Source organism: Mustelus asterias, chromosome 6, assembly GCF_964213995.1.
Source record: "Mustelus asterias chromosome 6, sMusAst1.hap1.1, whole genome shotgun sequence".
Taxonomy (NCBI): Eukaryota; Metazoa; Chordata; class Chondrichthyes; order Carcharhiniformes; family Triakidae; genus Mustelus; species Mustelus asterias.
In genome coordinates this window covers 61,539,512-61,564,284 of record NC_135806.1, presented here as the reverse complement: position 1 = coordinate 61,564,284, position 24,773 = coordinate 61,539,512, and the positions used below count along the sequence as shown (strand labels likewise).

At 42.0% G+C, this 24,773-nt stretch overlaps 1 protein-coding gene across 3 annotated transcripts in view; it reads right to left on the bottom strand.

Moving 5' to 3' along the window:
• LOC144494890 (dual specificity protein phosphatase CDC14A-like) overlaps nucleotides 1-24,773 on the bottom strand; it is a 125,932-nt gene that overhangs the window by 52,900 nt on the left and 48,259 nt on the right. For all 3 annotated transcript variants that reach the window (XR_013498170.1, XM_078214399.1, XM_078214400.1), the window contains exons 4-8: nucleotides 22,047-22,139; nucleotides 8,822-8,898; nucleotides 886-952; nucleotides 371-433; nucleotides 163-250 (exon numbers count right to left, since the gene is read on the bottom strand). Coding sequence is in view for 2 of the 3 variants with exons in the window: in XM_078214399.1 (XP_078070525.1) it covers nucleotides 163-250; nucleotides 371-433; nucleotides 886-952; nucleotides 8,822-8,898; nucleotides 22,047-22,139 (388 nt within the window). In the remaining variant the exon portion in view is untranslated. The remainder of the gene's footprint in view (nucleotides 1-162; nucleotides 251-370; nucleotides 434-885; nucleotides 953-8,821; nucleotides 8,899-22,046; nucleotides 22,140-24,773) is intronic.

Here is a 24,773-nt window from a genome sequence, read left to right as displayed (position 1 = left end):
GTTTCCTGGGAGTCCACCAAATAATACCCAAACAAATCACTTTCATGGAATTTTACAACTTGTATTCCACCATTGCAAATGTTAAACCCATATCTCAAGTGAAGAGCCAAGTAAGTAAAGCAACACATTCACTGACCCAAATACTAATAATTTAATACCTACCATTTTCTATTTTGCTCTTCGGATGTGGTCCACTGAAGGCTAAGAACTTGCTGGGGATTATCCAATTAAAATCTCCATTTTCTGCCCTCTGCAAATAAAATAAAATAGTTCATTTATTCATGTGTGTTTGTTAATCTTGAAGAAAATTTAAGTGCTCAGAAAATTTGTTTTGAAAATACAGTATTCTAACTGCTCTAAAAACACTTGCCTCATAATGTTCATATTCATCTACATCAAATGTATTAAAATTGAAGAATTCGTACTGCAGGGCCTGCAAATCAAAGGGTTAAGAATTATGCTTAGTAACCAAGAAGAGCATCAAGAAAACAGCAAATAGAAGAGGTTAGCCCAAAGCACTATTTCAAATAAAATCCCCATGATAAAATAAACACTGGCACAAATGGACCAGTGTAATTCCAAGCCAAGATAAGTTAATAACAGAAATACATTTCTGGGCAGAATATGGGGGGCAAATCTTTGGAATCATTCTAAAGTCTCTTAAATGCTGAAATGGGGGAGGGGTTAATGGTGTAACAGATTTCTGATTCAGGTTGCATCTTGTGGCCTCCCATCCAAACTTTGAGAGTTCGCACAAACATAAACAAGAACTGACAATATTTTCTACAAAACTATTAACAGGAACATTACGAAGCCGCATTTGGCACATGACTGAAAACACACAAAGCCAGGGATTGCTAATTGATTCAGTATTCATCAATTTACCTTACTAACTGCGTGTAAACAGTCCAGCGCCGTAAGGTTATATGTACACGTGCCAAATGAAGCATCCCTGCAATAAAAAGTTTTACATCTATCAAAAAATGAAGTAGGAATTGAATTTTCTGTCAAACACAAAACTCAAGAACATAGGATATAAGAAATAGGGATAGACACAGGCCATACAGCCTTTCGGACCTGCTTTGCTATTCAATAGGATCATGGGCTGACATTCGGCCTCAACTCCACTATCCCGCCTGCACCCCCACCCCTAGATTGCCTAAAAGATCAAAAAAATCATGTATTTAACGAATGGGTCATGTGACATATGTATAGGAATGGCTGCGTTTCCGTGAGCTCTGGCATTGCTCATCCTTTAATCCTTTTATTTATTCCAAGGAGAACAACCCCAGTTTACCCAATCTCGCCTCATAGCTAAGACCCTCCATACCAGGCAACATCCTGGTAACCTTCTGTGCACTCTAACGTCTCCACGTCCTTCTGGTAGTGAGGCGACCAGAACTGGACGCAGTACTCCAAATGTGGCCTAACCAGCGTTCTATACAGCTGCATCATCAGACTCCAGCTTTTATACTCTATACCCCGTCCTATAAAGGCAAGCATACCATATGCCTTCTTCACCACCTTCTCCACCTGTGTTGCCACCTTCAAGGATTTGTGGACTTGCACACCTAGGTCCCTCTGTGTTTCTATACTCTTGATGACTCTGCCATTTATTGTATAACTCCTCCCTCCCTGAAGTGGAGGAAAGAATCCTGTCAGTCGAGAGGGCAGTTTCCTCGTTGGAGGCTCATCTTCAGTCCTTGGAAATCCTGCTGCATGGTGTGTTGGACACCCTGGTTAATTCGGGGAGATGAGGCTGGAGAAGAAATGTCCGTACACCCGATCTCCCAAGGGGAGTGGAGGATAAATTCCCAGCTGAATTTGAGAATTGACTTTCGTAATCTTGGTTTGAAGGTTGGGAGTTTCAAGTTTGAAGAGGCTGACTGTATCGTCTTTGAGATCTGGCATCAGTTATATACCCCTCGTCGAGCGGGCTGAAGGTGGCTGGACCAATGGGACTTTGCTACCTGCCGGGGCCTAGCTTGCTCTCTGCTGGGAATTCGGACGGATCCTTGATGCTGCTCAACAATCCTGCCAAGGCTTTGGGCTTTAAGCTCAGTGGATGGCTATATTATTCTGTAGTTCACCATTAATCCTGAGCTACTCCCTTTATGACTATAATCCTGATTTTGTGATGCTGTCTTTTATTTTGGCAAGGGTGTTTGATATGAGCACTGAGGCATGTCATCTGTTGTTTTTTGAAAGCCATGGATATTCATTTATTTATAATGGAATTCATCACCAGTATGCTTTGGCGGTGGAATGAGGGAGACCATAGTTTAAAATGTATTGTTTTTACATTCAATTTAGGTCTTAGTATGGTACCAGGGGAGCGGGGTAGGTAAGGGGGTCCACCCACCCGGCCTCTGACCCTGTTTCAAATCCCTCGGTCGAACTTTTGTAATACAGGAGATATTTCCTTTGCTTGTGGACTGATAATGGATCTCCATCATTCTACTGGGGAGTGAGCTGGGATGGTTGTATGGATCAGAGTTGTGCGATATTTATCCATTTTTGTTTTGTATCATAATCCCAGTTTTATAACGGAGGATTACGTTATATGGTATCCTTCAATTATGACTAATATGGAGTAGCACCACAGCAGAGTGGGGTAAGCAGTTTGGAATAGGAGGTGGTGAGTAAGGCCTTACAAGTCCCCATAGTGGGTGAGGAAAATTGCCTTCAGAACTAATGTGTCACATTTTTCTTATGTATTTTTGCTAATTTGGGGTTAAAGAATCCTTGCTGGTTTCCTCTGAAGTGACAGACAGATCATATATCCTGGAAAAGACTGGGTTTTATTGTCATTGGCACCTCCGGCATAGCTGGAGTTGGGGGAAATATTTACTGATGCGCACCCGCCTGTGGTAAGGGAATCCTTGGTTGTCTAGACTTTCATGGGTTGGCTTCCAATATTTTTCTTGGTTGTCTGGGCTGTGACAATGGCTACCTGGTAGTTTTGCTCTTGGAAAATACAGTGAGTACCTCATCCAGCTGGGAGAAGGTAGTTCTTGTCTTTCCTGGAAATATCCTGACTGTGGATGTCTAGCCACCTCTCCTCCTGTTGCTAGGGTTTCCTTGATGGGAGGGAAAACAGGTGGAATTCTGTTGGTGGCTGGGCCTGAGTGGCACCTCCAATGTGATTGGAGAAAGGGGAAGTTTGCTTTGCTTGAAGCCCCAGCGTGGCATAAGTAATCCTGGCCTGCATGAGTGTGTGTACACTGTCAAACCACATCTTGGGTTTATGGTTTTATCCTGGTGTTCCTCTCTCTGAGGTTTCCTTTCATTATCTTGGTAAGTGGGGTGCTGACATAGATTCTGACCTGTTATATTTAGCCCCTACAGGGTTCGCCTCATTCTATCAGGAGGGGGAGGATTGTATCTCCCCAAGATGTCCTGTCTGTGGATGTTTTGACCATTCTTCTTCTGATCGATGGGTCGTTTTGGTACAAAAATGGGTTAAATTTTCCAACTAAATGGTGCAGCACCTCCAGTGTGGCTAAAGATGAGCGAGATCTGTTTTGTTGCGAGACCAAGCATGGTGTAAGAATTCCTGGCTCTTCTTTTATGTGTTTCAATATCTCTTACATTTTTCAGCTATGTAGGCAAGGGTAGCAGCTATTTTGAAAATTCATATTTAGAAGGTGTGGCGATTATACTATTATTAATAAAAGGGGAGCAGTCTGTCCTCCTCCCCCACCCCACCCCCATGCCCCCATTGCGGGGACATCGGGACAGCTCCTGTTAGGTTGTTTCCCTAATGGAAGGTATCCTGTTACCTGTGGGGCTTGAGGGTGAGATTAGATACCTGGGCTCCATTTTATCAGCACTCTTCCTGCGAGTCTGGGTGTAGCTCTGCTGCTGTTATCCTGTACGAGAGAGTGGACCGTACCACACCATGTCTTGGGTTTGGGGTTATATCCTGATCCCCTCATTTCATTGTTTAGAGACTTTGGGGTGTAGTTTTTGGCACTGATTGGCTGTATTTGACCGCACAGGGACTCCCTTAAATTGTGTAGCTTGGTTCTTGTTATCCAGTGGGCAAGAGCGTGCAACATTGTGTCACACGCTCATGGCTTTATCCTGACAGTCCCCACTCTTTGCATTATCCTTTCATTATCCGTATGAAGGGAGGCGTCGAGTATAGTGATTTGTAATTGATAATCTGAACCAATTGTAATGATATTTGTCAGTCTTTTCTGCATGTATATGTGGAATGATGATTATTTGGCACTGTACTGAATCTCAGTTGTGTTCCTTGATGAAACGCAAAATCTTCAAAAAAACATTTTAAAAATCAAATCATGTATTCAACCATGAAGCACTGACAACCCTCTGGGGTAAAGAATTACAAGCATTCACAGCCCTTTGAAGAAATTTCTCCTCCTCTCAGTCCTGAATAATTAGTCCCCGAGACTGTGCCTCTTTGTTCCCGATTCCCGAGCCAGTGGAAACAACTCAATATGTATCTACCAACTTCACGAGAGTATGGGTCCAATTTTCTCATAAATCGGACAACCTTCTTATCCCACAGACAAATCTAGTGAATCTCTGCTGCACCAAAAGAAATATATCCTTCCTTAAATATAGTGACCAAAACTACATAGAGTGGACTGGATATTATGGCTTCGCTTGGAGTGAGGGAAGTAGAACTGGAAATGCATGATCCACTCACTCCTGTCCTCACTGTTTCAGCACAGTGAATCAAGTGTCAGCCAGCCAATTAGCAGTGGGAAGGGCTGTGTCATGCCCGATTAGGTGGATAGGGTGGGACATTGGGCACGAGTGGGATTAGGCTCTGAACCGGAAGTCGGTCACCACTAAACATTTAAAGGCATGCTGGCATTGGAATGTGGATTATTGTACCAGCAGTGTCTCGTTCAGGATCCTTGCCAGGATCTCAGCACATCAGTCCAATTCCCCTTCTGAAATGTTCAGAAAAAAAAGAGTCATATTCTATCCTTTAACTCTGCACATCTCTTGCAAGAGGCTGAAAGGCCACCTGACTACATGCAGCATTTTCTGCTATGAACCCCCACCACCCCTTACAGCTGACAGGCCAAATGGTGGGGTTCAGACCATGGACTGCTCTACAATTTGATGAAGGCATCCTGTTTGTCCTCAGACTTGTCGTCAGAGGATATGACTCACTCCATTAGATCAGTTCTACCAGGTCCGCCCCTTCTCTTGAGTGCCAGGTTGTGTAAGATGTAACAGACTACAATGATGTTGTCTATATGGACTTTAGTAAAGCATTTGACAAAGTCCCTCATGGTAGGCTAGTGAAAAAGGTTGGATCCCATGGGATAAAGGGGGAGGTGGCTAGATGGGTGGAGAACTGGCTTGGTCATAGAAGACAGAGGGTGGTAGTGGAAGGGTCTTTTTCCGGCTGGAGGCCTGTGACTAGTGGTGTACCGCAGGGCTCTGTATTGGGACCTCTGCTGTTTGTGATTTATATAAATGATCTGGAAGAAGGAGTAACTGGGGTGATCAGTAAGTTTGCGGACGACACAAAACTGGCAGGACTTGCAGATAGTGAGGAACATTGTCAGAGGCTACAGAAGGATATAGATAGGCTGGAAATTTGGGCAAGGAAATGGCAGATGGAGTTCAATCCTGATAAATGCGAAGTGATGCATTTTGGTGGGAATAATGTAGGGAGGAGCTACACGATAAATGGAAGAACCATAAAGGGTGTAGAGACGCAGAGGGACCTGGGTGTGCAAGTCCACAGATCTTTGAAGGTGACGTCACAGGTGGAGAAGGTGGTGAAGAAGGCATATGGCATGCTTGCCTTTATAGGACGGGGCATAGAGTATAAAAGTTGGGGTCTGATGTTGCAGATGTATAGAACGTTGGTTCGGCCGCATTTGGAATACTGCGTCCAGTTCTGGTCACCACACTACCAGAAGGACGTGGAGGCTTTGGAGAGAGTACAGAGGAGGTTTACCAGGATGTTGCCTGGTATGGAGGGGCTTGGTTATGAGGAGAGATTGGGGAAACTGGGGTTGTTCTCCTTGGAAAGACGGAGGATGAGGGGAGACTTAATAGAGGTGTATAAAATTATGAAATGCATAGATAGGGTGAACGGTGGGAAGCTTTTGCCCGGGTCGGTGGTGACGTTCACGAGGGGTCATAGGTTCAAGGTGAAGGGGGGGAGGTTTAACACAGATATCAGAAGGACATATTTCACACAGAGGGTCGTGGGGGCCTGGAATGTGTTGCCGGGCAAGGTGGTGGAGGCGGACACACTGGGAACGTTTAAGACTTATCTAGACAGCTATATGAACGGAGTGGGAATGGAGGGATACAAAAGAGTGGTCTAGTTTGGACCAGGGAGCGGCGCGGGCTAATTGTTCCTGGTTTCTCGTTTCAAGGTTTCATTCTATGATCATCTTGCTGGTGCCAGTACAGAGTGAGACTGCGGATAGTTGGGAACCTGTCTCGGGGGCAGGGAATTCATATGGTGTTCGTGGAAGTGGAAATGACTAGGGTTGGGAAGCATTTTCCGATCGGGGCCATTGTGATCTCCTGGACTCGTTTCGATCGCCTCAGGGGGTCGGAGAGGAATTTCCCAGATTTTTTTTTTCCCCATATTGGCCCTGGGGTTTTCACTCTGGGTTTTCGCCTCTCCCTGGAGATCACATGGTCTGGAATGGGGGGGTGGGGGTAAGTTAATAGGTTGTAATGAACAAAGCATCGTAGCTGTGAGGGACAGCTCGGTGGATAGGATATTGGTATGTAGATAGGCTGGAAAATTGGGCGGGGATCCTGGATTCAGGATTCAATCCTGGACCGGGGAGCGGCGCGGGCTTGGGGGGCCGAAGGGCCTGTTCCTGTGCTGTATTGTTCTTTGTTCTTTGTTCTTTGATGAGGGAGACACAAGCCAGAGAACATTGCAGAGAACTGTTTACAAGGTCCAAGCATCAAAATCACATTTTGAGCAGACTACTGGTCTGCTCAGTGATGGTCCTGGTGGATGTGAGGCTCTCATCGCATGTCGCCTCTGCCTCCATCAGTGAGCGGATTTCTCGTAAGCCATCTCTTTAGCTGGTATCCCTAGTCCCCAAGGTGCCAACTTTCCAATGGCTTTGGTGGATAGAACATCCATGGCATTTTGGAGTTCCTAAGGATGTAAGAATCCTGACTACCTCCAGGATAGCAGGAACGTAAGCGTCCCGACTACCCCCAGGATAGCAAGCACAAATCTGCCTGATCATTTGACAACAGTCGTCGACAAGTTTGACATTGATGGAATGAAAATGTTTACAACTGATAAATGCCTCTGGCTGGCCCAATGGAGCTTTGATAGTCACATGCGTACAATCTGTCACATCTTGAACATGGGGGAATTCAGCAATACACACAAAACCTTTGGTTCTTTCAGGCTGACTAATGTCACTGCTGATTTGATTTATTGTCACATGTATTAATATACAGTGCACATTATACAGACAAAGCATACTGTTCATAGAGAAGGAAAGGAGATAGTGCAGAATGTGTTACAGTGGTGAAAGAGATTAAACATTGCATCCATGGCCTTTGTGCAACGCTGAAGCTTGAGAAACACACAAAGACCTCTGGAATGACTGCAGAAAGGTAAATGGTGGTAGCCAATTAGGTTAAGTTAAAAAAAAAATCAGAAACCAACTAGAACGTAAGGTTAGCCTGTGGTCCCCTGTGGCATCATGAACACAGCCACCTGCCTGGAAGCTGCTTCCCACTGCCAGAACATGGATGGGGAAGTGGGAGGCAGCATTCCAGGCTGGCTTTGAAGCCCTCACCACCTATCTACCCACAGACCTAGAGGCTGTGGCCATCTTATTAGTTTAAAATTTTTAGAAGTTGCTGATAGTGCACATTATGATGGAGAGCCCGGTCACTCTGCTTAATTGGACACAAGTCTGCCCAATTTAATTGCCTATTAAATTGGCCAATTTGGGGATTATCACAGCAGGGTGATTGTTTCTTACAGCGCAGGGTCGGGATTCCCATTTAACCCCGAGGTCAAAGTCTTGACAAAACCAAAAATCCTGCTCATGTCTCAGAGCCTAAAATACAGTTGTGACAAAGAGAAACATCTCTTATCACAGTCAGCAGGATACTTAATAGGAAGTTAAAAGTAGCACATTGAGAGCCCCACCACATATATCTTTAGCTGCAAGCAAACCAAAGAGTATTTGTCCGGAAGTCATTAGTGAGCAGGTCTCCGTGTCCTCCTTGTTTCTACATGTCAATTGCAGCTTTCAAAACCCAAATAACAAAGGCTGGCATCAAATGGAACCGATCTCAGTGAACCATTGGAGGAAACTACACCAATTAATTATCCATCTCAGTCTTTCCTTAGCATTAGTGAAAATATTCTATTTCCTATTCTCTTTCTGCACCTAGTGGTGCACTAAGGCAGACTTTAATACGTTTTATAGCTCTTAATTCCCAGAATGGGTCGTTAGACTGTCACCAGTGGCTTATAGCTTGAGCTGCTCCACATCAAGCATGGCTGACCAAGAGTCTCTCCTGCTCTTACCGCCAACCATTGGCACGTTGGAAGGATTTGCAGATTTACACACTCAACCTGTTTGACCGCATTTGGTCATCAAGTCCTGGGGTGAGACTCAAATCCGGAGATTCTGGCTCAGAGGCAGGGACGCTACCCACTGCGCCATAAGGCCTCCCTGGTGAGAAAATAGTGGCAATAAAGAAACATGTCAGAGTTTAGCTATGCATGCTATTACACTTCCAACTCGGAGATAATTCCACGCATTGACCCGATTTAGGCCTACAAGCTATTCAATAGCAATGACAGGAAAAGTGTTACCTAAAAGGTTGGTATGTGTGATTCCCCCCCACCAACAGTCTGTAGGTTTCCTCTGGAGATTTTTTCAAGTAAATTACCTGGAGGTAACAAGATTGAGCATGTGAAATTTTAGAATCTTACTGCAGCACTGTAGTAACAAATTTTAATTGTAATACATTGCTATAGAAAGGGCTTGAATACATCCAGTCGAAACATCAATCTCTCAACATGCATAACAAGTCTTTGCATCTTCAAAATAAGAAAGATCAGGAATCCCAGGTAAACCCATACCTTGTCAGAATATATGTTATAACATGAAAAGCGATCATTATGCAGCACCAGGTTGCAAAATACTGTGTACGCTTCTCTAAAGAATTGGGAATAACGTACATAAGACTGGATGGAAAGATTCTTTCTCCATCCTATGCCACACAAATTGCAATGAATAAAATTGGCCTTGGAGTTATGCTCTAACATTATAATACATGGTCAATTATTTATTCTCTATGCATGAAGAGCTAATATAAAATACTCCGTAAATAGTTCCTAAACTGGTTTGGCTCTATGCTGGAGTTAAGCATTCTTGCAGTTTGACTCCTTTTCCTTCCATGGTGTGTGTCCTCTGCCAGCACAAAGGTTGACAGATTTTAAGTGTACAATGTACCAGTAAAATATAGATGTAAATGAAAGCAAAAATACTCAAAGAGCACAAATAGTGTACATTTTCTTTTGAGTACATTCCAGACCAATCTTTTCAAGTCACTGAAGGATAAATAAGTTTGTGCTAAAATAAAGAAATCTTTAGTTAAATTACTTCTTATAGAAATGCAAATGAAGGTTCCAACCATGCACAAATGTTAGTTATTCAAATGAGTACTTAGTTATTTTAAATGGAACACAGAACAAAACAAAAATGGCAGTGTGTGATTAGTACAGGCTTCTTTTAAAATGTTGGTTTCAACCACCCAAAGTGAAAGATAGAAATTCAATGGCAATAAAGTGTAACAAAACTTTTCTCTATATGCTCTATAAATACAAACATTAAAGAGACTTGCATTTATATAGCACCTTTCATGACTACAATGTCTCAAATGAAGCATTTCTAGTCCCTGTCATAATATAGGAAACATAGCAGCTAATGTGCATACAGTGAGCTCCCACAAATAGTAAGGTAATAATGCTCAGATAATTTATCTTTTGAGTTGTTGATTGAAGGATAAATGTTAGATAATGAGGCAACTCACTGATTTTCTTCAAAATAGTGCCATGAAATCTACTTGAGAGGGCACAATGGCCTCAGTTCAATGTCCCATCTGAAAGACAGCATCGCCGACAACTGCCTTGATTTCAATAATCTACTATTTGGTAAATGGAGTCACAGGAAATATAGGGTGGCTGATTTGGGTCCTTCATTTATAATAGTTCTGACACAAACCATGAGTGTTCAACAGCAAACTTAATACTCCACTGAGAGTGATCAAGATTCTAACTTCTCAAACACTTGACAAAAACTGCTACAAGGAGAATTGGTCAACTCTAAAGTTACCACAATCACAGATCCCCAAATTAAACATTTCGGACCTGTAGTATAACTCACCCAAAACCACATGAAGGAAATATTGATGCTAATCAGACGCACTGGAGGTGGGTTTGTGGTGAAGCTGGCTTCAGAGCACTCAGGTGCCATTGTGCAGGGTGCCCTGATCTCCCAGTGAACCGAGAGACCTTCTGCCACTCACCCTCATGGACATTGGACCCCCCTCGTCCTCCCCCATCGTTGACAGCATGTTCTCCCCCCACACCAATACTGGCCGCCGGCATTGGGGCATCAGCACCCTCCTGTCTGGCAGACCCTTATGCCCACCACCCCTTGCAGAGCTTTCCCTTTGCAAAGCCTCCCCTCCTTGCAGAACTCCCCCCTGCATAAACCCTCCATCATTGTGCATACTGCCCCTGTCATAGTCCCATCCCTAGTCAGGCCCCACCCCGGCACAATTATGGTGCCCAACTATTATAAATGAAGAACCCAAATCAGCCACCTGACATTTCCTGTGACTCCATTTACCAAATAGTAGATTATTGAAATCAAGTCAGTTGTCAGCGATGCTGTCTTTCAGATGGGACATTGAACTGAGGCCATTGTGTCCTCTCGAGTAGATTTCACGGCACTATTTTGAAGAAAATCAGTCCTGGCCCAGTCATGCCCCTAACCACCCAGGCACTTAAATGTCCATGGCACTTGGTCTCCACTGGTGGAGACAAGTAATGAGGGGGAAGATTCCAGAAGGTGGGAATAAGCCATGCGGGACCAAGGTAAGTCTTTTAACTCTTGTTAATCGGTTTCCATAGAAACCATAGAAAATTTACAGCTCAGAAACAGGCCTTTTGGCCCTCCTTGTCTGTGCCGAACCATTTTTTGCCTAGTGCCACTGACTGACCTGCACTTGGACCATACCCCTCCATATCCCTCCAAAGGTTTCATACCTTTCTACACACAAAGTATACCTTGCCAGCAAAACAGGGCCGGAAGGATAGCACCTATCTTCCCAGCTTGCTCCACTGATCGACCAGCAGAGTGAGTGGGTAAGACTGTGCCCATTGTTTATGTCACTGTATGCTGATAACATTTTACCAGTGTCGTTGTTTCTCTTTAGGTTGCTAACTACCTTTCAGATGTTAGAACAATGTGTCTTTGAGAATGTGCCAATATTTCTAGGGAATACACCGATAAAATAATGTCCAAGTCACTGCTATTTACATTTGCCTTCAAAATGTACTCTACAATACTTTTGAAATGATCACGAATGCGTCAGTATAGACAGAACAATGAAACTCATCAAAAGTACATTCAATGTTTTCAAGAAATAAAACCTGGACAAACTCAGCCATCTGTGGACAGAGAAATGGAATTATGCTGCCAGTCAAAGGGGACTTCTTTAGAATTCAGTTTTTAATTTTGCGGACGGTCTGGTCAGGCTTTATCACAGGGACTATGGGTGCTGCCCATTCTTGTGAATTGAACTGGCTTCATCATAGCCAATTCTTCCAATCTCTTCAATTCCGTGTTCAATCTTTCTTACAAGGCATATGGTACTGGTTTTGCTCCAAAACACAAGGGATTGCCTTTGGACCGACATAGATTTTCACCTGGAGACCTTAATTTTACCTCATTTATTGCAAAAAAATTCCCATACTTCTTCATTAACTCAGGCAGTCCCCCTTCTGTACTTGGAAGATCTCCATCCAGGAGATCTTCCAAGTTTAACTTGATTACATTGAGCCAATCACAGCCCAAAAGACTTGGCCCGACACTATTAATACTGGGAGCTGGGTGGACTGCTGCTGATAGCTTTACAGGTATTGTGGCAGTACAATTTATCTTGATGGCTTCTCTTGTGTACGTGAAAGGGTATGGCAGCAAAATTAACGGCTGAGCTCCCTCTTGTAAATAGTGAAATGTGTGTTCTCCTATCATTGTGGCAGAGGCTCCCGCATCAACTTCCATTTTTTAAGGGCCTACCATTTACCAGAAGCATCACAGTGATGGGGGCTACCTTGCCCACTTTCACATTGAACATTGAGTGAATATTTAAGTCCTTCTATATTATGCACTTGCAATGTCTTACAAACTCTGTTACTTGATAGACTTGACTTACTTTTGCATCAATGCATTAAGTGACCTTTCCTGTGGCAGAAAAGATATTCAGCGTCTTTATACTGCACGCTTCAGGGGAGTGATTACCCCTGCACCAGTAACACTCTACTTCAACTGTAGGCTATTGATTGGCTCTTAAATCTTCTCACTCGATTCATGGCATTTTAAAATTACACCTTCATTTTTGGTGCCACTGCTGACCACAGTTTCTCATCACAGCTGGTGAACCATGCCATTCTAGTGTTCTGAAGCTTCTGTGCACCCTTCTCAGTGCTCTCCATTGCTAGTGCCATCTCCAGTGCCTTCTTAAAATTTATCAATGCATCTTCTAATAGCTTCCTTTGAATGGCCTCATTATTTACCCTTCAGAATAAACAGTCCCACAGCATATCACTGAGCGTGGCTCCAAAGTCACAGTGTTCTGATATCTGTCTTAACTTGTTAATATAAAAGGTGCAATTGTTTCCCCAGGGGCTCTCCTCATTGGGTTAAACTTAAAATTTAAATTAATTTTGCAGCAATTTTAAGTTTATTTATTAGTCACAAGTAAGACTTACATTAACACTGCAATGAAGTTACTGTGAAATTCCCCTAGTCACCACATTCCGGCACCTGTTCGGGTCAATGCACCTAACCAGCACATCTTTCAGACTGTGGGAGGAAACCGGAGCACCCGGAAGAAACCCACGCAGACACAGGGAGAATGTGCAAACTCCACACAGGCAGTGACCCAAGCCGGGAATCGAACCCGGGTCCCTAGCGCTGTGAGGCAGCAGTGCTAATCACTGTGCCAACGTGTGACCCGATTACCGATGGCATTGGGTGGTAGTGTTCACCAATTCAACTATCTCAGTGAATGACTTGGGGGTTGGGCGTTCTTGGGGGATGAGAGGTTGTGTATTAACTTGCCGGCCTGGGTCCCACACATACTCGAAAAGATTGACTTTCTCTACCCCTCCTGCTCCATTTCGTTGGCCTGAAAAAAGTAGTCCAAACATTCACTGTATTGTGCCACATAGAAGTATCAACAGGATCTGTCTGAATAGGGGCACATCTGCAAACACCCTCCTGTTTCTCAACCTGAACTGAATTTCAACGTGATTTTATACTCATGATCTTGGGACCGCTTTTTTAAAATCCTCATCACCAATGTAATAATTCCTGTTCACCAGTTCGGTGAACAACTGCAATGTTTATTTACATATAACTATAATGCAGCCTGGTAGAATCATAGAATCCCTACAGTGAAAAGGATGTCATTCTGCCAATTGAGCCTGAACTGACAACAATCCCACCCAGGCCCTCTCACAGTAACCCCATGTATTTATCCTGCTAGTCACCCTGACATGAAGGGGTAATTTAGCTTGGCCAATCAGCCTAACTTGCACATCTTGTATTTTGGGAGGAAACCGGAGCAGCCGGAGGAAACCCATGCAGACACGGAGAGAACATGCAAACTCCACACAGACCCAAGGCTGGAATTGAACCCGGATCCCTGACACCTTAAGGCAGCAGTGTTAACCATTGTGCCACTTATGGCAGCCAGTCAGCTTCCAGGATTAAACGGATACAAAAGCCGCACTTGCTAGGGTGATCCCCCTCCCTGGTCCCCGATTGGCTACCTGGGAAATGTGACCCTCTCAGCAGATCACCTCTTAAAGAGGACAAACACTACATACTTGAATCATAGACCTTTATAGAACAGAAAGAGGTCCTTTGATCCGTCTGTGCCAGCCATCAAACACCTATCTATTCAAATCCTATTTTCCAGCACTCGGTCCATAACCTTGAATGCTCTGGCATTTCAAGTGCTTATCTAAATGCTTCTTAAATGTTGTGAGTGTTCCCACTTCTACCACCCTTTCAGGCAGTGAGTTCCATATTCCCACCACTCTGGGTGAAAATGATTTTCCTCAAATCCCCTCTATATCTCCTGCTCCTTACCTTAAAAATCTAAAAATCTAAACCACCCCCTGGTCTTTATCCACTTTTAATCCCACTAAAACCTCCTTCCTCTCAATGCTAATCTGTTTAATTAAATCTCAGTCTCACTCCCTGTTCTCTATACTTACATTGTCCTTCTTTATAGTGAACACAGATGCAAAATACTCATTTAATACCTCACCCACATCTTTTGGCTCCACACATACATTGCCAGTTTGGTCCCTAATGGGCCCTGCTCTTTCCCTGGTTATCCTGTGGCTCTTAATATACTTATATAACACAGGGGATTTTCCTTTATTTTGCCTGCCAGTGTTTTATCAAGCCCTCTCTTCACTCCTAATTTTTTTTTTAAACTACTCCCTTGTACTTTCTCTACTCCTCTAGGATTTATACAGTAAATGGGAGAACCCTTAAGAGTATTGATAGGCAAAGGGATCTGGGTGTACAGGTACACAGGTCACTGAAAGTGGTAATGCAGGTGGAGATGGTAGTCAAGAAGGTGTATGGCATGATTTGCCTTCATCGGCCGGGGCACTGAGTTTAAAAATTGGCAAGTCATGTTGCAGCTTTATAGAACCTTAATTAGGTCGCACGTGGAATATAGTGTTCAATTCTGGTCGACACACTACCAGAAGGATGTGGAGGCTTTGGAGGATACAGAAAAGATTTACCAGGATGTTGCCTGGTATGGAGGGCATTAGCTATGAGGAGGAGAAGAGAAACTTGGTTTGTTCTCACTGGAACGACGGAGGTTGAGGGGTGACCTGATAGAAGTCTACAAGATTATGAGAGGCATGGATAGAGTGGATAGTCAGAAGCTTTTCCCCAGGGTGGCAGAGTCAATTACTAGGGGGCACAGGTTTAAGGTGTGAGGGGCAAGGTTTAAAGGAGGTTAACGAGGCAGATTTTTTACAGAGGGTGGTGGATGCCTGGAACTTGTTGCCAGGGGAGGTAGTGGAAGCGGATACGGTAGTGAGTTTTAAGGGGCATCTTGACAAATACATGAATAGGATGGGAATTGAGAGATATGGTCCCCAGAAAGGTTGGGGTTTTAGTTAAGTCGGGCAGCATGGTCAGTGCAGGCTTGGAGGGCCGAAGGGCCTGTTCCTGTGCTGTAATTTTCTTTGTTCTTTTACTGTTTTGACCCTTCTATATTTGCCATAAGCCTCCCTTTTTTCCCTTATTCAATCCTGTATAATCTCTTGATCCCCAGGGTTCTTTGGACCTTTCGTTCCCATCCTTTACAGGAATGTTCTTGACTTGCTTGAATACACCATGCAATTCCACACATGGTAGAAGTGAATGGTAACATGTTTTGATTTAAGATCCCAAAGATGGTTTAGACCATCTTTACTGTTGTGTCTTTCACTTAGCTTTACTGTAATGACTAAATTAACCATTGCTCTAAGATCAGCCCCAGCTCAGGCACTCTGTGGTGCTTTAAATTAGACATCAGCCCAATAATTACCATATATATTTGAAATCCCAGATGGCAAGTAAACTACAAAATTCCTACAATCCAGGAATAGAGGAAAAATTACTGTATATTTAGTTTGTCAAAGAATTGGCCTCTGCATCTACAACTTCAGGTGAAACAACACTGCAATAAGATGATCTCTTTTAACCTATGATAGAAAGTAATTACTTTATAAGAAGCATATCTAACAGATGTCACATATGCCAGTCGACATAATGGAAACCAAGTGCATATTGACATCTGCCAACTGGCATCAGGAGTTGGTGAAATTATAACTAAGAATTTATTTCCTCCAACATCTAGCAGTATGTCCGTCTTTTCAATCCCAATCTCCCATCGAGTTACAGATCTTTATCCCCATTTATAAATCCACCTACAACCTTCCTCAAACTTTAATCTCCCCCGGTCTTATGAGTTGGTGCTGCCCTAGATTTTAAACATGTCTGCATCTTCACTCTCTTGCTTTAATGATGGCTCCATTACACATCATGAACCTGGGCTCTGGAACTCCCTTCCAATTCCTTTCACCTGGCCAACTGTCCGCATATTCAACAACTGCTTCAGCTTCAAACAAGCTCAACAGCTTCAGTTATCTCCTGTAATAATTCTTCCATACTTACTAAATACTGCATGAACAGATCTTAACAAAAATAACACAATCGCGTATCTTTTTAAAGTAACTGGGTTCTGGCTTTCAACTCATTTCCACTCCATCTGACGATGGAGCAGCGCTCCGAAAGCTAATGGTATTTGCTACCAAATAAACCTGTTGGACTTTAACCTGGTGTTGTTACAACTCTTACTGTGTTTCAACTATTTGCCAGCCTTTAAGTTTGCAGATTAGCCAAGATGTTAAAGCTTTATCCTAGGCTAATCTGATCAAACAGGAGAGAATTTAGCAGGTGACCTGTCTCCAGTGTCCTGGCCGATATTCATCAACCAATGTCACTAAAAGAGATTATCAGATTACCTGGCTACTTATCGTTCCCAAGGAGAGACATTTGACTTGAAGCACAAACTCAGTTTCTCTCTCCACAGATGCTGCCAAACCTGCTGAGTTTTTCCAGCATTTTGTTTAAATTTCAGATTTCCAACATTTGCTTTTATTTATTGAAATTTGCTGTGTGCAAATTGGCAATCATATTTCTTGCACTACAACCAAAACTGCACTTTAAAAGTACATTAGCTGTAAAGCATTTTTGGATATTCTGAAGTTGTGAAAGATGCCACACATTTACAAGTTCTTTCATTATTTTAGAGAAAACAAAAGGGGTGCACCTCTCTGCGTATGCTACCCTGATGACTGTAAGAACTTTCAGATTGCTGGTTAAACCTGTCACTTTCTACTCTAGAGTACAACAGAAGAATTATCACACTAACAAAGAAAGCTGTGGCACACGGTCAGTGATCAAAAAAGGATTCCATTACTTTCCAGACCCATCTCAATTTTTTGTACCAAAATAGGAATCAGATTCAGGAAAATAATTTTGCAAACAGCCTTCATCCCAATTCACCAAGCACTGCTGTTCAATTTCTCTTGTGGCTCTGTTTTTAACTGCTAACATAGCTCTCTCAGTCCCAGTCCTCCTCCCTTCAAATAATCTAAGAAACAGGAGTAGACGACAATTTGGCCCTTTGAGCTTGCTCACCCTTTCCACAAGATCATTGCTGATTTTCTATCTCAACTCTTCCTGCGCTGTCTCCATATTCCTTAATTCCCTTACTATCCAAAAACTTATGACCTTGGTTTTGAATATACTTAATAACTGAGCATCCACAGCTCTCCAAAGATTCACAGCCCTTTAATATAAAGACATTTTCCAGATCTCAGGCTTATATGGTCGACCCTTATTCTAAGAATGGGAATTCTTCGAACTCAGAATGGGACCACAAGTGTACCAATGAGCAGCACAACAAGGACATCAGCTAGTATGTTAAGATACACACGTGCTTTCATGAAAGTCCCATTTATATTTTTGAAGCGATTTGTCACATGTTAAAACAATTATTAGATGCCTTTATTCTCCCTTTGCTCTTTCTGCCAACGTTGTTTTAGCAGTTCGCAACTAATGCACTCAATTTCCAGTTTCTACACAGGAATGTATTAGCTCTGCTGTCTATTGTATCTCTCATTTATCCATGTTCTTCACTACCCACTTCTTGATCTATTATGCTAATCTGTTCCATACAATTTTCCTTGCAACTTTAAAATAACACAACTTTATTCTCGTCATGATCAGCCTCACCACATTTTTAGTGCTAGTTCAAAGATCCTCTCATCATTCATCTGGTCCAACAAATGGTCAACATTATCTTCTTTCTTATTTCATTTGTATATTGTTCTGTCTCACCATTTCATTTTAATTTTTTCATATATTTTCAAGTTATCTATTTTCCACCCACTCACATTCCAACAATTAAGGATTCCATCACAGTATTTTATCATTTAAAAAGACAATGTTCTTCCTAATTCATCAAGCCTTCAGCAAACTCAATTAAGCAATCCAGGTTCTAAATCAGCCGGCCTGGACAAATCCTATAATTGAGACATTAATAACTGAACTCTCAAGAGAAACAGTGTATTCAACATGCAGAAAATAGTGATCAATTTATATTTCTCTCCGCCACAGCTACCACTTTCCCACGTTCAATCACATTTATTTCTCCCTTTCCATTCAAAATGTTCTATCTTACAGCAGACACTATATTTGCTTGAGATTTCGTAGCACTGCAACTAAACCTGATCCTGCCTTCACCACAAAAAAAAATCACACACATGCACTTTCCAATAGTGGCAAAATACTTCATTAGAAATGGCACAAGAACATTGTAATATCTCCATCATTTTCCATTTATTAAAATGAAATGTGGACATTATTGAATAGCTATGTTCATTTAATTTCAATGAGAGCTATTGTGTGCATTCAAGTAGTTCATTAATCCCATTATGTCCTTGTCATCTAACGCAACTAACTGCTATGTTGAAAATTGGATTAGCATGGTAGCAATATCAAATTCACAAGCTAGTTTGTTTTCAAATGCTAATTTCTTAGTAAATCATAGGGAAGGTGTGAATAATCAATTGCAGGATACCAGATAAATAGCAAAAACCATGCATGTGCATGCACGGTATTATACACATTAATATTCAAAGTGTAATTTCACACAAATAGGATGGTACTAAACATTACAAACTAGAAGTAGCCCAGAATCTATTCCTGGTATATGCTGAGTTACACTACATGTACAGGAGCATCAGCAGGAGAATGAGTCAAAGGGGTTCAGTATCTTTGTGCTAGGAAGAACTTTTTTAAAAAAAATATTCTTTCACAGAATATGGGTGTGTCCAGCTAGGCCAACATTTATTGCCCATCTCAAACTGCATAGAAATCATAGAAACCCTACAGTACAGAAAGAGGCCATTCGGCCCATCGAGTCTGCACCGACCACAATCCCACCCAGGCCCTACCCCCATATCCCTACATATTTACCCACTAATCCCTCCAACCTACGCATCTCAGGACACTAAGGGCAATTTTTAGCATGGCCAATCAACCTAACCCGCACATCTTTGGACTGTGGGAGGAAACCGGAGTACCCGGAGAAAACCCACGCAGACACGAGGAGAATGTGCAAACTCCACACAGACAGTGACCCAAGCCGGGAATCGAACCCAGGTCCCTGGAGCTGTGAAGCAGCAGTGCTAACCACTGTGCTACCGTGCCGCCCGAGGTGCTGGTGGCGGTGAGCTGCCTTTTTGTCTATGTGGTGTAGGTAAACCTAAAATGCTGATAGGAAGTGTGTTCCAGAATGTTGACCATGAAGGAACAGCAATATATTTGATGGTGTGTGGCTTGGGGGAGAACTTGCAGGTTTGTGGTGCTCCCATGTATTTGCTGCTCTTGTCCTTCTAGATAGTAGTAGTCTTGGGTTTGGAAGATGCTGTTGAAATAGCCTTGGTGCGTTGCTGCATTGCATCTTGTGGTTGGTACACATTCTTGCCACTAAGCGCCAGGCGATGGAGGGAATGTATGTTTAAGGTGGTGGACGGGATACCAATTAAGTGGGCTGCTTTGCCCTAGATAATGGCAAGCTTCTTGCGTATTGCTGGAAGTGCACACATCCACCCAAGCGGAGAGTATTCCATCACACTCCTGACTTGTGCTTTGTAGATGGTGGACAGGTTTTGGGAGTCTGGAGGAGTGTTAGCTACTCATTGCATAATTTCCAGTCTCTGACCTGCTCATGTAGCCAGCATTTATATGGCTAGTCTTGTACAGTTTCTGGTCAATGGTAACCCCAGGATGTTGATGGTAGAGGGTTCAGTGATAATAATGCCATTGAATGTCATGGAGATGGTTAGATTGCCTCTTGTTGGTGATAATCATTGTCTCGCATGTGTGGTACAAATGTCACCTGTTCCCCCCACCCCCAGCGCTGCCCCCAGCCCTGGCCTGCTTCTTACCACTCTGCCCTGCCCCTGGCACACTTTGCACCACTCCCGCCTTGCTTCACACTTTTGACCATATGGATCCAGTCAAAATGTGTTGCTTTTTAAACAGATAAGCCAATTAGACCTTATAAATGAAAAGCCTTACCGACAGACATTTTAGTCGCAAGTTAATTCACAATGCAAAGGAAATTCCTGACGTTCCAGCTGAGATCAATAAGGTTGCAGTTATAACATTTGTGCAATGTGTACAGTGAATTATTTTAAAGAACCTATTAAAAATCTAAATGATCAATGTAGTGGGATGTTATGTAATAATTTTCTGAAAATATTTTTAATGATACTGATTGCTTACAGAATTTATTTCTTTTGATGGGGGCATCAGTGGTATCAAACAGGGAATGATAAACCAACACTCAAACAAATACACACAAGCAATTTTAGTGATCACAATGCAAAAAAACATGAAAATATTGCAGAAGAAAATGAGCTTAATTACGAAACAAAAATAATCTTCCCACTTCCTGCCTTTAGTGGCCACATTGTAAAGAAATCTTCTTTGACATATACATTATTCTTCCATACTCTATTTCTGCTTTTCCTAGTTTTCCTCTCCAATGCATAATTTCCCCATCATGGTCCAAATCTATAAACCGACTGTAAGTGGGACTATTAGCTGCTGCATTACTTTGCCTGCAAATGCAGAATTCAAGCAGTTGATATGTATGGAATATGAATTCAAGCCAAGTATAAAATGGAATTTCCAATCTGCTTGGGGGGTGGTCCATGTTGTTCAGTGAAACATTGCTATCATACAACATAAAATCAATGTTAACATGAGCATTAGTTGAGTTTACTTGGGAGCTCAGGATCTCTGGTCCAGAGGGAAAACAAAATTCCTCGGAACTTCAGGCAAATCATTTGGCAGGGTTATTTTTCTCTCAAGTTATAGAGAAGAGGAGTTCACATTCAAACAACTTGAAGATGTGCAGTGAAAAATCAGTAAAGGCCATTTGGAGTTCAAACGTCAGCACCAACATCACTGAAGGGAAAGCTGAGGGAACCATAACGTTTGGCAAGACGTCAGGGATATAACTCAAGCTTGGGCATTTCTATCTCTACATTTATTAGTCCTTCTTCTAAATTTATTTTTTAAACAAAATATTTTAACATGCATCCTTTAAAGTTACAATTCTATCTTTGTACATTGCAGAATATCAATATAATAAATACCAATATCTCAACAACATCAATATCTGGAACCACAAGCAAATTCACAGAGTAGCCCTTGTTTGGTCAGATATATCTGTAAGCTGTTGAATAGGAACTAATGAAGTTCAGTGTCCAAAGCATATTAAAGGCCTTGAATTACATGCTATAGGAGAAAAAGAATTATCTTGTTGGGTCAAAATGCTGAAGTATTCATTGAACAATTTTATGTAATACTTAAAATAATGGATGAAACTGACAAACACTCCTGTCCTTTTCAGGCTTGTAGATGAAAAGAGGTTACCTCACTATTAGTTTTCCTCCCTCTTTCACATCAGAGAAACAAATTTATATCTGACATTGATTTACGCTGAATTAGTAGCTATGCTCAAAACATGTCTATTTAGCTGCTCGAGTTAATGTTAACCATTGAATATCTGCTCAAACGATGATACACATGAACATGTCACAGTGCTTCTGTGGCTATACACTTAAAAAAAGTGACACTTACCGAAAAGGACCCAATAAGGACGGCTGCATTTGCCTGTTTCTTCTGATCACAACCTGTATAGTGAACTATTTTCTTTCTTCCCATGGTAAATGACTACAATAAAAACAAAATGATCACATTGCAACTAAAGCTGGATGTAGCAAAATAAATGGTGTTTGGAACACATTGCTTCAAGTTGACAATGCACTTCACAGTTTTGCTGAAAATAAATTTGCCTTCTCTGAAACAATCTAGTCTAACTAGTCAATTTGCCATGATGGTGCACAAAGTGATTCAGCATACTAGTGAAGCAGGACTAGGTGGTGGGGGGATAACTGAACCGGAGCCATGAGCATCAGCTGTGATTTGGTTGGTAGCATGCTTACATTTGAGTTGCAAGGCTCTCGGTTCAAGTCCCACACTAGGAAGTCTGATGCTCCAGTACAGTACTGAAGGAGTGCTACACTATCAGAGGTCTCATTTTTCACATGTGGTGTTACACTGAGTCCAGTTGAGGTGGATGTCAAAGAGTCCTGTTCTTTGAAATAGTCATGATGTGGAGATGCCGGCGTTGGACTGGGGTAAACACAGTAAGAAGTTTAACAACACCAGGTTAAAGTCCAACAGGTTTATTTGGTAGCAAAAGCCACACAAGCTTTCGAGGCTCTGAGCCCCTTCTTCAGGTGAGTGGGAATTCTGTTCACAAACAGAACTTATAAGACACAGACTCAATTTACATGAATAATGTCATTATTCATGTAAATTGAGTCTGTGTCTTATAAGTTCTGTTTGTGAACAGAATTCCCACTCACCTGAAGAAGGGGCTCAGAGCCTCGAAAGCTTGTGTGGCTTTTGCTACCAAATAAACCTGTTGGACTTTAACCTGGTGTTGTTAAACTTCTTACTTTGAAATAGTGTCATGGGATGTTCTCCCCAGTGTCCAGGCCAATACTTATCCCTCAACTAGTTTATTTGGTCATTATCACTGTTATTTATCAGAGTTTGCTGTACGCACATTGGCTGCTGCACGTCCTACATTACAACAGTGATTAACCGTCATAAAGTATTTCATTAGCTGTAAAATGCTTAGAGTCTGATAGTTGAGAAAAGCACTTTATAAATATAGATTTTCCCCTTTTTCTCTCTTTTCAGAGTGTGCAATCAATGTTAAAGTCATACATGAGTGTTGGAAATACTCAATAGGTCTGGCAGCATCTGTGGAGAGTGTGCAAGGTTGACATTTCAGAACATGAATTCACAATCCAAGGTGTTACCAGATCTGAATATTTCCAGCATTTTCTGTTTTTTATTTCACATTTCCAGCACTACTTTGCTTCTAGGTTAAAACCATATATTCCTTCCTTTTTTTCCTACTGCATGATATAATTTGTATGCATACATTTCTATCAGTATGGCAGAAAATGCTTATGTGAAAGCCTTGATTGATAGAAACTGTTAGTAGGTTAATGATGGGCGTGTGGAGCAGTCGGTGGGATATGGCTTTTGAAAATGAATTTCTGACTTTGACCAATGATATGAGACAATTAAACTTGTGTTATTTCATTCAGGTCCTTCGAGCTAGAGCCCTGTCATCTGGCCAGAATACATCTCTCCCTTTGAGAAGCACAGGCTGGTTTGAAGTAGTGCTAACCTCCCAGTTTTGCACACTCCTTGCTTAGATATTCGCAACCACTTGACAGCACATGCTGCCTTCATCAGAACCAATGGGTGCGGGTCAATCAAGCATCGTAATCCTCAAGGCTGTTTATTGGTCTTAGAACTTTGCAGCCCCTATTTTGTTTTGTAATCACTTCACAGCTGGACTGTGTGCTTATTAAGGTGAATATTATCAGTGCAGCAAACAGGCAGCTTCAGAAAGATTCGGATGCAAGGATGAAAAAAAATCAAAGTTAAGGATCACTGCTGGGTAATACTGATGCCATGTATCTAGTTACTTTATACTTAACTTTAGGATGACTGACACCAGACATCCACATCTCTGAATGAGGCTGCCAATTAATCCTCACTAGCATATTTCTCAAGCCAATATCGATTTGAATATTACTGAAAAAAGAGACATGTTGCTTTTCACCTTGCAATTATCAGGACAAACACAAGAACACCAAATGATCACAATAATTTATACTACAAGAGAAGAGGCGTTGATTGGTTGACAAATTGACCCTTATTAGCTGAGGCGTTGCCATGGAGAAGGCAATGGGGAACCAATCTTTCAGCTTAATACCATTAAATGTGTACATTTCAGACTTCTTTCAATGTGTGGTTTGAAATTCAACGTCAGTTTTAAAGCGGTTGTACCACAGCACAGCTGTGATATTACACAACCAAACATATCTAGTTACACATCATCACAAGCACACATGTCTACGTATTGTTTTGCTAATCTCGCTCCAATACTTCAGAAAACAACAAGCTAACACTGCAACACTGTCAATTCTCTCAAGAAGCTGTTCTGCAAATTTTAAACACCAGAACATAAACCAAGAACAGGTATTAAAATCAAGCCATTTTCTGCCCTATTATTTACTTCACTATTCAATACGGAGTTGTATCAATATTCAGTAATTGGAAGTTCATGTCAGCTGTTCCAGCAATCCTGAGAGGATGCGGCCCGACCTTGTGTACACATTATCATTTAAAACAGCATGCTCGATTACAAAACAACTTCCAGAGCTCATTCCATTCATCTAACCCTAGTTACAGAAGCCATTATCAAATTTCCCTCCA